At 47.6% G+C, this 17,460-nt stretch overlaps 2 protein-coding genes across 2 annotated transcripts in view; one reads left to right on the top strand and one right to left on the bottom strand.

Annotated features, from left to right (window-relative positions):
* Positions 1–5,567: 5,567 nt before the first annotated feature.
* On the top strand, positions 5,568–9,255 carry reeld1 (reeler domain containing 1; the record flags this gene model as incomplete). The annotated part of the gene is made up of 5 exons (XM_080544042.1): positions 5,568–5,579; positions 5,668–5,890; positions 6,158–6,404; positions 6,601–6,761; positions 8,759–9,255. The coding sequence occupies 5 exons, from the start codon at positions 5,568–5,570 to the stop codon at positions 9,253–9,255; spliced, it is 1,140 nt and encodes a 379-aa protein (XP_080400168.1).
* Positions 9,256–10,571: 1,316 nt separating this feature from the next.
* slc10a7 (solute carrier family 10 member 7) overlaps positions 10,572–17,460 on the bottom strand; it is a 15,556-nt gene continuing 8,667 nt past the window's right edge. Inside the window, exons 12-13 of the mRNA XM_080544377.1 lie at positions 11,185–11,236; positions 10,572–10,852 (exon numbers count right to left, since the gene is read on the bottom strand). Coding sequence (XP_080400503.1) covers positions 11,216–11,236 — 21 coding nt within the window. The 3' untranslated portion in view covers positions 10,572–10,852; positions 11,185–11,215. The remainder of the gene's footprint in view (positions 10,853–11,184; positions 11,237–17,460) is intronic.

Here is a 17,460-nt window from a genome sequence, read left to right as displayed (position 1 = left end):
ACAGACCCCCCCCCCATACTGGGCTTTACACACTACACACCCCAACCACAGACACACTACAGACCCCCAAACCATACCATGCCAATATGTTCCTTTCACATTGTCTTTTCCTGCTACAACAACTGTGGCTAATGCATAACCAGGGCAGCACAGTAGCCGACACCTCGGCTCAGCTCGGCTCAGCTCAGTTTGACCCTGTAGTGTGTATCAGGGTATAGAGAGGATACTCACAACACACTCTCTCTCCCACACACACACACACACACCTACATACACACACACACACACACACACACACACACACACACACAGCAAGGCGCGAGTGAAACAGAAGAACTCTGTGACCTACTACTGAGGGGAGAGACAGTGGCGAGGAGGACAATCACTTCATTCTTCCGTCTGCCAGCCAGGGGGACAATGTCACCGTGCAGAAACACTATCGGTCACATAACATGATCGGTCCGTGGCCGCGACGTTTAACCCCATCACACTGAAGGCTGCGGCTGTGCGCCCGGAGTGATTAGACGCGCATTTACGCATTTACGCATTTACGCCTTTTACGCATTTACGCATTTCACGGCTGATCTACCGGAATGCCCCCCGGGGGTCGTTCTGATCTGCCCTCCGACCGTAACGCGTGGTCAGGTTGTCCTTCCTATCGGGGGGTCAGTGGTTGAACCGGGTTGGGACATGATGACCGTGTTTTATATCGGTTAAATACAACAACCTGCCTTCGCAGCTTCCTGTCGCGGTGACCGACCACCTTGACAGCCGAACCGAACCGACCCGACCCACAATCCGGTGCCCCCCGGTGTCATGACTCCCTCACCCCCCAGCCTCCCAACATGGCTGCCTCGGTGAAAACGGTGAAACATCCTATTCCCCTTCTGCCGTATCCCTGACACACGCACGCGCACACACACGCGCACACGCACGGACACACACACACACACACACACACACACACACACACACACACACTTACGTGAGGGCAGGCGTTGCGGCTGACCCTGCTTTTTCCGGGGCATCTTTTTCTTACATCCCCGTTCTTCTCGAGGATGGAGTGAAAAGAATCCCTCCGTTAAAATGATCCGGTAGCCTGCTCCGTCTCCGGTAGGTCGCTGCTCCGGTGTCTGAGGCAGCGTCGGTAGATCCGGTGATGTGGCGCGGGTACCGACCTGGACAGAAGCCGCGATCGGATGCTCCCGCGGCTATAGCATGCTGACTTCTCTCGCTGCGTGTGACTGTGCGTGCGTGTGTGTGTGTGCGTGTGCGTGTGTGTGTGTGTGCGCTTCTATAACGACCACTAATGCAGCGGGATCAAAGGGCAAGAGCAGCACAGAAAAGAGAAACGCACCACGCACGCGCGCACACACGCACACACACACACGCACACACACACACACACACACACACACACACACACACACACACACACACACACATACAGTACATACAGTACATATGACATACACACACAAACGCACACATCGTCACATCCACACACACACATACACGCACACACACACACACACACACACACACACACACACACGCACACACACCACACAAAGAGAGAAGCTTGGTTATGATGAACCATAATTACAGGCATCAGTAGCTTACTGAACCACAACAAACTATATTTCTGTTTCTTGTGATGATGTGTTCAGTCAGAGCCATGGAGGGGAGCTAGTCTGCTACAGACCTCACACACTCAGGACGCACTGCAGAATCACACACTCATACACTCACACACACACACCCACACACACGTGCACACACACACACACACACACACACACACACGTGCACACACACACACACGCACACACACATAGACACACACGCACACTTACGCGCGCGCACACACACGCACACACACACACACACGCACACACACACACACACACACACACACACACACACACACACACACACACACACACACACACACACACACACACAGGGAGCACCTAGTGGATGATACAGCAACAGCATGTTTATTTCTGACCTCTCTCAGGTCACAACAGATCACTCAGTTAGTAGCCAATCACAAGGAGCCATCCAACAGATCAGCCTCATTGGTTTTTCTCAATGACACGTGGATTCATAAAGCTTACATACCAAAATCTTCCATATCTGTTTACAGTACAGACCAAATATCCATATCTGTTGACAGTACAGACTAAATATCCATATCTGTTTACAGACTAAATAGGTAAAAAGGTCAAGTCACGTTTATACAAAAGAGCTTAACGCTGGACATCATTCAGTCACACATATACAGGTTAAATCACTGACATATTATAATCACTGAATAACATTCAGGTTAAATCACTGATATAATCACTCCTGAATAACATTCAGGTTAAATCACTGATATAATCACTCCTGAATAACATTCAGGTTAAATCACTGATATAATCACTCCTGAATAACATTCAGGTTAAATCACTGGCATATAAACTACTGAATAACATTCAGGTTAAATCACTGATATAATCACTCCTGAATAACATTCAGATTAAATCACTGGCATATAAACTACTGAATAACGTTCAGGTTAAATCACTGATATAATCACTCCTGAATAACATTCAGGTTAAATCACTGGCATATAAACTACTGAATAACGTTCAGGTTAAATCATTAATATATAGCATGTGATCAGTTTCATGTTCAAGTTTCAAGTTGATTCGTTACGTCACATTACACAAGTGTAACATAGTACATTTCTTAGGCTTCAGATCCTGACATTGCATTGCAGCAGAAGACGTAGGGCATAATAAATCAAGCATAATTCAAGGTAAAGGTGTCAGGAGTACAGGACATAAGAGGCAAAAATAAATAATAGTCATAGTACAGATATATTAGATATATTACATTACATTATTATATTATAGATATTACATTATATCTGTACATAGTACAGATATATTTATTCAGATATATTGTAATCAGATATATATTAATCAGATATATCTGATTACAACATACTGTATCTGATTGCAAGTTATCTGATTACAACATACTGTATCTGATTACAATATATACAATCTGATTACAATGTGACATGGTCGGGGAGGGAATAGGGATGGGGTTATGGGATGGGAGAAAATGGTTTTCTTTGTGTCTTTTCTTTTCTTTTTTTATGTCCATGTATGAGTAGGTATATACTGTATCTCACCACCATTATCGCTTTTTCCCCGTTTTTTCCCTTTCTTTTTGGTTTGTTGTATACTTTTTTTTATTAACGTTACTGTACCTCTTCCAATTCCTCTTATTTGTACCTGCTGTTGTGTTTTCGGTTACTCTATCTGTTTACATTTATACTGTTCTTACTGTGTTTTTAGTATTATTCGTTTTTTATTGTGAATACCCATCTGTAAAACGCATTGAACTGCCTTTTTGGAAGTTTGCGATGGAAATTATAAAAATCATGAAAGAAAAAACAAAAAACAAATGTGACACAGTCTGATGAAAAGGTCTGCATGCCGGCAATTCTCTGGAATTTGGACTTACTAATACAAATGTATTTGTTTTAAGTCGCTTTGGATAAAGGCTTCTGCTAAATGCCAAAAATGTAAAATGTAAACCAGTCTAATATTTTTTAGATAATGAGAATTTAAAAGATGATTTCCTGTTTTCACTATAATTCTCTATTACCCGACTCAACATAATACAATATTACAATAGACCAAAACCTTGTTACAGGATTTTCTACACGATTTATTCAAGAAAATATTTAAATAACATTGATTTGGAATGTTGAAATAGACTGTCTACGAGGGTTGAGGTCAATTCAATCTGATCTCAGTTTAATGAAATCATTTATAATTGTAACTCAACTTATGAAATGCATTCTTTCCACATTGAGAGAGACAGAAAGAGAGAGATTGGGGGAGAGACAGAGAGGAAGAGAAAAAGAGAGAGTGACACACACACACACACACACACACACACACACACACAGAGGGAGAGAGAGATCCTGGTTGATGTGGTTACAGCTGTCACACATCCTGGACTCTAGATAATCCTGTAGAAATACACCAGCTAGATCTGCTCTGATCCTCACACTGCAACCTTCCGTCCGTCCGCCTGTCCGTCTGCCTGTCTGTTGTCTGCATGCCTGCCTGTTTGTCTGTCCGTCCGTCCGTCCGCCCGTCTGTCTGTCTGTCTGTTGTCTGCCTGCATGCGTGCCTGTCTGTCTGCCTATCTGCGTGTCTGTCTGTCTGTCTGTCTGTCTGTCTGTCTGTCTGTATGTCTGTCTGGCTGCCTGCCTGCCTGTCTGCCTGTCTGTCTGTCTGTCTGCCTGTCTGTATATCTGTCTGTCTGTCTGTCTGTATATCTGTCTGTCTGCCTGCCTGCCTGTCTGCCTGTCTGCCTGTCTGTCTGCCTGCCTGTCTGCCTGTCTGCCTGTCTGCCTGTCTGTCCAGGGAAGTGTATCTGCTCTATAAACTCTATTTCTATGTCTGATCTGGGTCCAGAGACAGGGTAGTCACACACACACACACACACACACACAACACACACACACACACACACACACACACACACACACACACACACACACACACACACACACACACACACACACACACACACACACACACTGCCAGGAGCAGACCCCATCACAGCTTGGATAAGGTAAGACAGTTCTCAGTTCAATCCTATAAACTTCACTTATAAATTATGTATTGCCAATGTTTTGAGTATTGTGCTGCAAATAACTGTTTTCTGGGGAGAGGAGGGATGGGGAGCTTGCATTGGAGCGTGAAATTGAATTGAAGTTTTTAAATGAGATGTTTCACTTTCAAAGTGAGTGTTTTCGATAAAAAAAATGTAAACACGTTCTTAATTAGAAATGAGGATTCTCAGTGTGAATAAGCATGTGGACCAGTGAGTCAGGCCTTGACTTGGAGTTGAAAGCTCATTTGTGTGCAATTACAGCTGTAGCTGAGACTTTTCAGATAAGACAATATTGCGCACCAAACTAGGCGCCAGACCTGTTCCCAAATGTTAGATTAGATTAGATTGGATTAGATTTGTCATTGCAGTAGTAGTACTAGACATAGAAATGCAGTTTAGCATCTAACCAGAAGTGCAAATAGTGATATAAGAACATGGTATAAAAACATGACAATGATAGTGATAGGTACAGTAAGGCAAGTATGGTAGTTTAGAGATATATACAGTTATGAGCTATGTACAGTTAAGGTAGCTTATAATATGTACAGTATGTAATGTGCAGATGTATAAAAAGATATACATACAGTATGTGCAAAGGTAGTATTGTAAAGATCAGTAGTGCAAAGGTGTGCAAATCACATTGACCAGGGATGTGCAACCAGCAGTGGTCCCAGTATCTTCAGTAGCTTCAGAAGGAACAAGTTGTTTTTTATTGTGCTTGCTGTAGCAAGCAGCACTATATGTTATTGCTCGTATATATTTATTTTAATCAGTGTCTTCACCTGAACACATTCCAGTGGAGCTTTGGACTTGTTTCCAACTGAATCTAGAGGGTCACCTGACTAGAGGTCACCTGACTAGAGGTAACCGTGGTAACCATGTCTCTGCAGGTCACCTGACTAGAGGTCACCTGACTAGAGGTAACCGTGGTAACCATGTCTCTAGAGGTCATCTGACACGCCTCTCTCCTCTCTGCAGGTAACCATGGTAACCATGTCACTGGCTGCAGCTCTCCCTCTGTGGGTGGGCGTGTCTCTCTCGTTGGCCCCTCCCTCTCTGGGGTTCTCTCGGGGTGCAAGCCCCTCCTCCTGCCAGGAAATGAGTCCTGGTCACATCCGCGCTCAGCCCCAGGATCCACAGCACAGCCACGTCACGCTGCGCACATCCGCCAGCTCCTACCTGCCTGGGGACATGGTGACAGGTAGACCCTGGGCCTGGCTCCTCACTTCCTCTCCTCTCCTCCTCTTCTCTCCCTTCCTTCTCTCTTCTCTCTCCACACACACACACACACACACACACACACACACACACACACACACACACACACATACACACACACATACACACACACACACACACACACACACACACACACACACACACAGAGACTCACCTCTATTTCTATGTCCGGAGGAGGAGGAGAACCTGTGTCTCTGTCTCCATAGTGACCGTGTCTCTGTCTCCATAGTGACCGTGAGGAGCTCGCGAGACTTCATGGGCTTCCTGCTGCAGGCCCGGCCCCCGGCGTCAGCGGCGGGGGAGGGGGGCAGGGGGGTCAGAGTGGGCGGGGCCTGGACCCTGCGCCCCCCCGGGACACACACGCTGCGCTGCGCGGGCGGAGACGAGGCCGTCACACACTCTGACAAGCTGCTGAAGAGGAACCTGTCCTTCGTATGGAGGGCCCCCGACCAACCGCTGGGGGACGTCCGCTTCTAGTGAGGGATTGTTGTTCCAAAGCAAACAATTACAAATTACAAATGACAAATGACAAATTACAGCATTTGTAATCGCAACAATTATCTGACAGAAGTGAATATTTTTGGCCATGACTGTAATTCCTTGAGATTATCTCCCCCCTCTCCCCCCTCCTCCTCCCCCCTCCTCTCTCCCCTCATACCCCTTTTCTCTCAGTATCACAGTGGTGCAGTCCTACTTTGTGTACTGGGCTGGGATTGAGTCGGCTGTGGTGCATGCTGGGAGCCGTAGTTTCCTGGCTGCGGGCAATGCCACTGTAGAGGATAGAGGGAGCAGGCTCTCTGAACTACAGGGAGAGAAGACCGCAGTTACCTCAGGTAACCACAGACTACTGCACCGTTATCACACTCCTATATTATACTACTCCTATATTATATATAGGATGATTCTATAGTTTTTGATTCTATAGATAGATTCTATAGATTGTAAAAAAAATATTTAAAAAAAAAGGTTTTAGAAGAAGGTGATAGAAGGTTTTTCCTTCTATCAATGGCCCCGGGCCTGAGCTAGATTACTCTTCCTGCTACGAATGGTGGACTGATGATTCTCATGCTTAGTATGTATTGATTGTAAGTCGCTTTGGAATAAGGTGTCTGCTAAATGCCAAAAATGTAATGTAAATGTTGATAGTATTCTATAGTTCAAGATTGTGATACTTTAGCTTGTTTGCCTTCTTCCACCTGTTATACAAAGCTGGTGAGAAGGGAGAAGTGTGTGTGTGTGTGTGTGTGTGTGTGTGTGTGTATGTGTGTGTGTGTGTGTGTGTGTGTGTGTGTATCGGTTTTGACTGCCCACCTGTCTCCCCTGCATCCTCCAGAGTCAACCAACCACCCTGGAGAGACAAAGCAGACAGGCAGTGCCCTAGACGGCCTCTCCGGGCATCAGGACCTCTCCCCTAGCCCCCCACCCCCCCCTCTCTACCTGCCCCCAGACCCAACCCTGGCCTTGTCAACCCTAACCAGCCCTCTCCCCCTCCCCTTAACCAGCCCTCTCTACCTGCCCCGAACCAGCCCTCTCCCCCTCCCCTTAACCAGCCCTCTCTACCTGCCCCGAACCAGCCTTCTCCCCTTCCCCCTAACCAGCCCTCTCCCCTTCCCCCTAACCAGCCCTCTCCCCTTCCCCCTAACCAGCCCTCTCCCCTTCCCCCTAACCAGCCCTCTCTACCTGCCCCTAACCAGCCCTCTCCCCTTCCCCCTAACCAGCCCTCTCTACCTGGCCCCAGATCCAACACTGACTCTGCCAACCCTAACCAGCCCATTCCCCCAGCCCCTAACCAGCCCTCTCTCCCAGCCCCTAACCAGCCCTCTCTCCCAGCCCCTAACCAGCCCTCTCCCCCAGCCCCTAACCAGCCCTCTCCCCCAGCCCCTAACCAGCCCTCTCCCCCAGCCCCTAACTATCCCTCTCCCCCTAACCAGCCCAGTGCCCAAATTCCAAGCACCTGTAACATCGCCAAATCCAACCACAACCAAACACCATCCTCCCACCCTCCCCACCTCCACCCCCACTATCTCTCCCACCCTCCCCACCTCCACCCCCACTATCTCTCCCACCCTCCCCACCTCCACCCCCTCCACCTCCACTACCCCCACTACCTCTCCCATCCTCCCTCCCTCCACCTTCCCCACTCCTACCCTCCACACCTCCACCCTCTCCACCTCCACTACCTCCACTACCTCTCCCATCCTCCCTACCTCCACCTTCCTCACCTCCACCCTCCCCACCTCCACTACCTCTCCCACCCTCCACACCTCCACCCTCCCCACCTCCACTATCTCTCACGCCCACCCCACCTCCACCCTCCCCACCTCCACTATCTCTCCTACCCTCCCCACCTCCACTATCTCTCCTACCCTCCCCACCTCCACTATCTCTCCCACCCTCCCCACGTCCACCCTCCCCAACTCCACTACCTCTCCCATCCTCCCCACCTCCACCCTCCCCATCTCCACCTCCACTACCTCTCCCATCCTCCCCACCTCCACCCTCCCCATCTCCACCTCCACTACCTCTCCCACCCTCCCCACCTCCACCTCCACTATCTCTCCCGTCCACCCCACCTCCACCCTCCCCACCTCCACTCTCTCTCCCATCCTCCCCACCTCCACCCTCCCCACCTCCACTATCTCTCCCACCCTCCCCACCTCCTCCCCCACTATCTCTACCTCCTTCTCCACCTCCACCACTACCTCTATCCCCACCTCCACCCCTACCTCTTCCTCCACACTTTCCCCTATTCCCCTCCCTACCCCTACCTCCACCCCTACCTCCACCCCTCCTCCCATCCCTCCCCTCCCCCACCCCGAGCCCTCCCCAGCCCCGCTGCGTTCCCTCTCTGACCCCCTCCTCACCCTGCCCGCCCCCCTGCCGGCCAACAAGCCGGTGACTCCAGGTCAAAGTTTACACGTCCACCATACCCGGGGACCACCCCCCCTCAACCCCCTGAACCCCAAGCCCACGCGAAAGGCAGGAGCTCCAGGAAGGGAGAGGGAGGGGGGCCTCCCGGCCACCATCGTGCCCAGGCAGAGTGCGTGGGAGCTGGGCGTGCTGCTGGGCTGCTCTGGGGGGCTGGGCATGGTGCTGGCTGCGGGGCTGAGGTACGTGTACGCCCAGTACTGCGGCAAACGCACGGAGGAGGTCACCCTGAACGACCGGCACCACCGCAGGGGTCGCGACCCCTACGACCGCCACGGGGTCATCCATGTCCAGGAGGAGGGCGGGGGGGGGGACCTGGTCAGGGTCACAAGAATCAGAGACAACAGCTTCGTCCTGCTGGCTGAATACAACCTCCTGACCACACCACCCGTGGACTGACACACACACACACGTCACCCGGGAACTGAGACACACACACACGCCACCCGGGAACTGACACACACACACACACACCAACCGGGAACTGACACACACACACACACACCAACCGGGAACTGACACACACACACACACCACCCGGGAACTGAGACACACACACACACACACACACTCCACCAGGGAACTGACACACACACACACACCACACGGGAACTGACACACACACACACACACACACACACCCACACCACCCGGGAACTGACACACGTACGCACACACACCCTACTGACGTCACCCGGGGAACTGACACACACACGATTAGTAGTTTACTCTTCCTGCTACGACTGGTGAATTGATGATTCACTTACTTAGTCAATATATTGATTGTAAGTCACTTTGGAATAAGCGTCTGCTAAATGCCAAAAATGTAAATATAAATGTAATGGAAGTCTTACGACATCATCACTGCTTTCTCTCATGTTCAATGTATGACTTATATCATATATACTTCGATTTTTAAATATATATATATATAGTCAGTCATTGGTGTATATTACTTATGATTTATCTCTGGAATAAAATGATCCTACAAACTGAAACAACGTCATGATGTATGTGTATTCAATGTGGCTGTCATTACACTCGACCACCACCAGAGGGGGCCCTTACAGAAGACACGAGCCAGACCATATTCAACACTGTCTTTATTCATACAACAGCCCCGCCACCCTCTGATTGGACGAGCCACAGTCATTGGTCCTGGTTAGGATACATTCTTTGTTTTGGTAACAGCAAAAGAAACATTGGCAAACAATAAAATGTAATAATAATAATAATAATGATAATAAAAATAGTAATAACAATAATCATAGCATCTATCACGGCACCCTAGTCCTTGGTGGCTAAAGCGCTGTTCCTCAGGACCCTCACAGTAACACTCAGAAGATTCACCTGCAAACGCTGATTTCACCACTGTAACTATCTCCTGGCTTTGTGACAGGGTTGCCAAGGAGACATGAAGTTGTACCCAAGCTAGAGAGAGAATGTGAGAGAGAGAGAGAGAGAGAGAGAGAGAGAGTGAGAGAGAGAGAATGTGAGAGAGAGAGAGAGAATGTGAGAGAGAGAGAGAATGCGAGAGAGAGAGAGAGAATGCGAGAGAATGAGCAAGAGAGAGAAATAGGAAGAAAAAAATAGTCCCAGTCTGTCCAGTATCAGAGGGGATGGGTGCCGTGTATGACATCATCCCCCCCGCCAACCCCCCCCCCACCCCCCGGCATCAGTAGTACTTCCTGTCCCTCACAGGAAGTTGACCACACGACACAGTCCGTCTGGATACAAAAATAGACCTAACCCTTCTATGTGTTTATACAAAAGTAAACTACGGAATCATATACGAGCTTCGTCGTCATAGCGACAGTTGGAAGGAGCCGGACTTCTTGCGAGCCTTGCGCCCCGAGGTCCCCGTGGTTGTGATAAGGCACATGGGCATCTGTATCCCTCCGCCAGAAGGTTAGTTAGTCCCCCCCGTCGTCACAGTTCAGTAAGATCAGATCACTGCTCCTCGTCAGACGGGCTGCAGGCTGGACAGCTTCACTGCCTACGAGAGAGAGACACACACACACACACACACACACACACACACACACAGACACAGACACAGACACAGACACAGATGCACACACGTTATGTTAGCTCAGCTAATGCCTGAGCAAGTTACTTTATGAAATTGCTGCCCCCTACCCCAGTGATTTCAACCCCACCATGATTCCCCCCCACCCCACCCCGGCCGACAGCTCACCAGTGATTCCTGTGGTGATTGCAATGATATGTTACTAACAAGAATTTACAGAATTAACAGCAATTAAGACGGCAGTCAATAATAGGATTGGTCCCAACACAGTGACACACTTCTGACGCTTCTCTACTCACACCGGCGTCCTGGCAGAGCTGGAATGCGGCCCTATTGCAATAAGAGACTAGACTGTGAGAGGAGAAAAGGGAGAGTTGGGTTAGAGAGTGTTGGAATGCGGCCCTATTGCAATAAGAGACTAGACTGTGAGAGGAGAAAAGGGAGGGTTGGGTTAGAGAGTGTTGGAATGCGGCCCTATTGCAATAAGAGACTAGACTGTGAGAGGAGAAAAGGGAGAGTTGGGTTAGAGAGTGTTGGAATGCGGCCCTATTGCAATAAGAGACTAGACTGTGAGAGGAGAAAAGGGAGGGTTGGGTTACAGAGTGTTGGAATGCAGCCCAATGTCAATAAGAGACTATGGGAAGTGGCGGTAGAGAGAGTGTGTGTGTGTGTGTGTGTACTTGGACTGGACTTCCTGTCCAACAGATCCCCAGTTTGTTAGGTTAGGAGGTCACTCCTCCTCCACCCTGACCCTGAACACCAGTGTCCCACAGGGCCACTCAAGGTCTAGGGATCTCATCAGGCTCACCATCCCAAAAGCCTGCACTGTTTTCGGCCGCAACTCCTTCAGTTTTGCAGCAAATGATTGGATCACCTTACAGAACACACTCAAACTCACAGCACTCACATCACTTTCCATTTTCAAAAATAAACTTCAGCAAGTCATACTGTAGTTGACTGTTGTTCCTGCTGATTTAGTGTTCGCCTACATTATGATCGCAAAATTCGTAAACGGACGGGACTCAGTACCGGCACAACAAACAGCCGCCTTTCCAGGTAGGCTCGCCTACTCACGGGACTACCTGTTGAGATTGAGTCACCTCCATCCGGAGCCGTCGCAACTTTCCTTCCTCAATGACCAGATACCTCTGGAGTTACTTCGTGGACACAGATCCAAGCGCATACGAAGGAAAAGAGGATCTCGAGGGGGGATCAGGAACAGATTGAGGAGAAGAGGCAGCCGCCTACCTTTACCTGCCATCCTCCTGTCAAATGTCAGATCGCTACGGAATAAGACTGAGGAGCTTTCCATACTCATGAGGTCCGACTCGGACTATCGACAATCCAGCCTCTTATGTTTCACAGAAACGTGGCTGTCCGAGGATGTCGATTTTAATTTGGAAGGCTATAACATTATACGTTTTGACAGAGACGCAACGAGAACGCGGAAATCAATTGGGGGCGGGGTCTGTATAGCTGTCAACAACAAGTGGGCAACACACTTTACGTTGAGAGAGACTGAGAGTTGCAAGCATTATGAACTGATGACGGTGTCATTTAGACCGCACTATCTGCCCCGAGAATTCTCTCAGATCACCGTGATCTTATTGGGCTTTAGTGTATGTACCCGGGCCTGATTTCGCCCTAGCTGCTGAGCGCATAGCGGACAGTTACAACACGGCAGTCAATCGGTCTGCCGAACAACCAGTGTTTGTGTTGGGAGACTTTAACAGATGTGACATCACCACGCACCTACCTAATCTGCAACAATATGTCACAACTCCCACCAGAATGCAGAATATACTGGATGTGTTATGGAAATATCCCAAATGCATTTATTTCAAAACCCCGCCCCCCCCTTGGTCGTTCCGACCACAACGTCATCCTCCTGCTTCCAAAGTACAGGTCCCAACTGAAAACAGGTGTACCGGTAACAAAAACCATCCGAGTATGGAATAAGGATGCAGCCGAATCACTAAGGGGATGCTTCGAACAGACTGACTGGGACTTGTTTTTTAATGATTGTGGGGACGACTTTAATGATCTGACCGATGTGGTGACATCCTACATTCTTTTTTGTGAAGACACAGTCACTCCCACCAAGCAGATTACCCTCCATCCAAACAATAAAAAATGGGTCACTAAAGACATGAAAATGTGTCTGATTAATAAGAAAATTGCATTTTTACAGGGAGACAGGCTCAAGGTGAGGGAACTGGAGAAGGAGTTTAAAAGGAAGGCGAAACTAGCCAAGGTCCATTATAAAGAAACGGTGGAGCAGAAGCTAATTTCTGGAAATGCAAAGAAGGCATGGCAGGGGTTAAACATCATGATGGGGAGAGCCCCCAAACCTGCAGCGATTGACTGCCCGGACCTCACCTCCTTTGCAGAGCAGCTCAACAGCTTTTTCAGCCGCTTTGACACCAGCAGCACATCAACCACCTGGACCCCCTCCACCTCCAACCCACCTCATGCTCTCACCATAGATGAGCAGCTGGTGACCTCCATCCTGAACAAAGTGAACCCACACAAAGCCTCGGGCCCAGAGGCAGGGTGCTGAAAGAGTGCTCCACTCAGCTAAGTGGGGTTTGCACCAAGCTTTTTCAGTGCCTCCTAGACTCGGGATGTGTCCCGAGACAGTGGAAAGAATCCACAAAAATCCCAATCCCCAAGAAAAAACAAGCCAAAGACCCAAAGGACTTCAGGCCAGTTGCACTGACGTCTGTGCTCTGCAAATGCATGGAGAGAGCAGTGTGCGACCTCCTCTCCACCATGTTGGCAGAGAAACTGGACCCTCTACAGTTTGCCTATAGGGCAAAGCGGGGCGTGAAGGACGCCAGTCTGACCCTCCTGGACACTGTGGCCAGACAACTGGACTCGGCGCACCCCCACAGCAGGATTTTATTGATGGACTTTTCCTCTGCCTTCAACACTGTAAAAACTGACATTCTGCTACACCACCTAGCAGAGCTTGACGTCAGCCCCACACTAATTTTATGGTTTAAGAACTTTTTAACAGACAGACCACAGCATGTGGAGGTAAACGGCTTCACATCCAGCAAGATGATTTTAAACACAGGCCTCCCCCAAGGCTGCGTCTCATCCCCCCAACTCTTCGCTGTCTACACCAACCACATCACCTGCAGCACAGAAGGGATGGTGCTGCTGAAATATGCAGACGACATGGCCTTGGTGGCCCACCTGACTGGGGCCGACGCCCTGGCCAAGTACCACCAGGCAGCAGAAGACCTAGCCCTGGTGTTCCAGCAAAGCTCAACACCAGCAAGACTAAGGAGCTGTGCTTTGGGAACAGGGAGAAGGCAGACTGTCACCACCTCTTCCAACCCCTCAGCATCAACGGCCAGCTGGTTGAACAGGTACAGTCCTTCAAGTACCTGGGGACAGAGATTTACATCTCTCTGTCCTTCTCCCAGCACACTGACTCAGTCTACAAAAAGGCCCAGCAGCGCCTCCACCTGCTGAGGAAGCTCAGGGCTTTTAACGTCAGCAAGGACATTTTAACCCTAGTTTACAAATCACTCATTGAATCCATTCTCACCTTCAATAACACATCCTGGTACAACTCCCTCACTGTCAAACACAAAACCAAACTCTCCCGTATAGTCAATCAGGCAAGTAAAATCATCGGCTCACCTCAAACTCCCCTGTCTGAAATCTACAACCGGTCTCTAATCAGGAAAGCCACACAAATCACACAGGACCCCTCTCACCCCCTCCACCAATCATTTCAGCCACTTCCATCAGGCCGCCGTTATAGAACTCCACTGGCCCGGAAAAACACATATAAAAAATCATTCATTCCCACTGCAACCACCGCCCTGAACATTTTAAAATAGGAAGCACACTGTTTTTCTTTTAAACCACAACACTTTAGCATTTTAGCATTTTAAATCATAATACTGTTTTTCTTACTATTATTTTTAAATGACTCGACTTTTTAAATAGGCACTACATTTTATAAACACTGTTATATCTGTCTGTTTTTATTGTATGTATGTGACCTATGTGTGTTTTTAATGTGGATAACGTATTCATGAACTGCACAAAGCCTGTCAAAGGAGAATTTCTGTCACTCTGTGACAGACAATAAAGCAATCTTGAATCTTGAATCTTGAATTTGCCCCCTCTCCCCCCCCCCCCCCCCCCACACACACGCACACATACACAGACACACACACCGCTCTCTTTTCACACATAGGTTAGTCGACTTTGTTTCTATTTGTTTTTATTTATTTATCTTCACTGTCTTTGCCGTTCTCATGTATTGTATGTATTGTTTTATGTTGACCCTGAGTATTTCTGTTTATATGTTTGTTTTTATTCTTGCCGGGGCCTTTTGGCCAGATCATCATTGAAAATGAGAATTTGTTCTCAACTAGGGCTGCCACAAACGATTATTTTCATAGTCGACTAGTCACTGATTATTTTAACGATTAGTCGACTAATCGGATCATAAATTACAGCTTATCGCACAATTACTCAATTGCTCTTATTTAGCTATCATCTTCTAAATCAGCTTCTAAATTTAGCTTGAAGTTGTTAGTTGTTGTTGTAGGCATGTGCTAACTAAAAATAAAGACAATTAAAATGATTGTTCACTCAAAAATAGATATTTTAATGAACTTTGCAGATTTATTTCTGGCATCACTTGCATGTAATGTAATGTTAAGAGTAGTAGAGAGTGCAAACTGCTCAGTAAAATGAGGTAGGCTAGGCACTAGGCAACCAAAAGAATACAAAAACAAAAATAAATAATTGTACAGAGTACAAAAGTTTTGCTTTCCATAGTAGAACGCGCCTTCTTAGCACTGTAACGTTAAGACAACATTTTTAGCTATTTGATAAGTATCGCTTTGATGACAACGTTACAGCACATAACGTAAAATAATGTAAGAAGGCTTTTAACGTAACAATATCGTTAGCCAATAACAAGCTAACTAGCTTACCGAGACGAGCCATCGTCTTCCTCGTCATCTGCCACAACGTGCTTCCTTTTGAGATGCTCGAGCATCATAGACGTGCTGCCATGATAAGCGAGTTCAGCTTTGCAAATTGCATTTTTTACATTCTTTTTTTCAACGTTGTGGTTGAAATGCTCCCACACTTTAGACGTACGAGGACGGGAAGACATTTCTCTCTGTTTGTTTTTCCGGGGATGTCACGTGTGCCCCGGATGACCGACACTGCGCATGTACATCAAAGACACTGGGAGACGCTAGCCAGTGGCAGCTTCAGGGAAGAAAAACGGAAAAAAAGAAGAAAAAAAAACGAAAAAAATTAACTTATTTCAGCTCCCAAAAAACATGCGACGACGTCGATTACCAAATATGTCGGTGACGATTTTGGTAATCGACGTCGTCGCGACTAGTCGACTAATCGTGGCAGCCCTATTCTCAACTGATTTTATCTGGTTAAATAAAGGTCAGATAAAGGTCAGATAAAGGGACACCTCTCACCCCGGCCACAGGCTGTTTGCCCTCCTCCCACCCAGGAGGCTGTTTGCCCTCCTCCCACCCAGGGGGCGGTACAGGAGTCTCTGTTCCCACACCAGCAGGCTCAGGAACAGCTTCTTCCCTGCAGCTGTCACTCTGCTGAACTATCTCAGCCTCCCCACACTTACCCATTCATACACTTACCCCATTCATTTATTTATATTCACTGGTAGGGTTTAAGCCCAATAGGATAATGTTTTATATTGGTAACTAGGGATGCACCGATACCACTGTTTTCAGTTTACAAGTACTTACATTTGGGTCCTTGCCGATACCGAGTACCGATGCGAGTACTTAATAATACCATTCCAGTTCTAACAATGACTTTCATCAGCTGTTCCTCACTTTCTGACTGTAACAAATCAAATATGTGACAGAGTCAAATACCAGAGTCAAATACCAGAGAAAAACGCTCTTAATCAAAACAGACGCGTTTGCGCCCATCGCGTTGGTAGCAAGCTAGTATCTAACAGAAAACATTGCTATGTAACATCTAACTGCATGTTTAGCACATCACAAGATGCTGATAGAACATCAACATGCTAAAAACACATAACTAGATCACACAGTCCTTGTTTTTGAACAGTCCTAAAATGTAAGGTGACAAATTCTAAGTATTTAGTGATCCTAAAACTGTTATTTGTTATATTGAGTGGGCTCTTCTACACTTAAACGTTCGTAATATGAAAAAAACAGAAAACAATAAAAAATTACTATTTTTTCTTTTTGATTTTGGTCATTTTCGTGACTTTGTCTTTCACCAGACCTCGTCACATATACAGAATTTAGCAGAGCATAGTGTGCAGTCTGCTCTACTTTTGTCATCATCATCGCTTATCCTAAAATATCTCCAAACTGCTGACATTGCTCCTCCTCTGCCTACCTGCTACGAGAGGTTACCTTACGTTGCCGTAAAGGGGTATCGGGAGCGGATGTATCGGAGTAGTTTTACGAATATGAGTACATGAGCACATTATCAGGTACAAGTACTGGTATCGGCGCATCCCTACTCACTGTAATACCTGATATTATTACCTGATATGAGTGTGTGCCTTTGTGTGT

This window comes from Nansenia antarctica (assembly GCF_963989245.1).
Source record: "Nansenia antarctica genome assembly, chromosome: 13".
Taxonomy (NCBI): Eukaryota; Metazoa; Chordata; class Actinopteri; order Argentiniformes; family Microstomatidae; genus Nansenia; species Nansenia antarctica.
The sequence above is the reverse complement of the archived record's forward strand: the minus strand, read 5'-3'. Positions and strand labels throughout refer to the sequence as shown.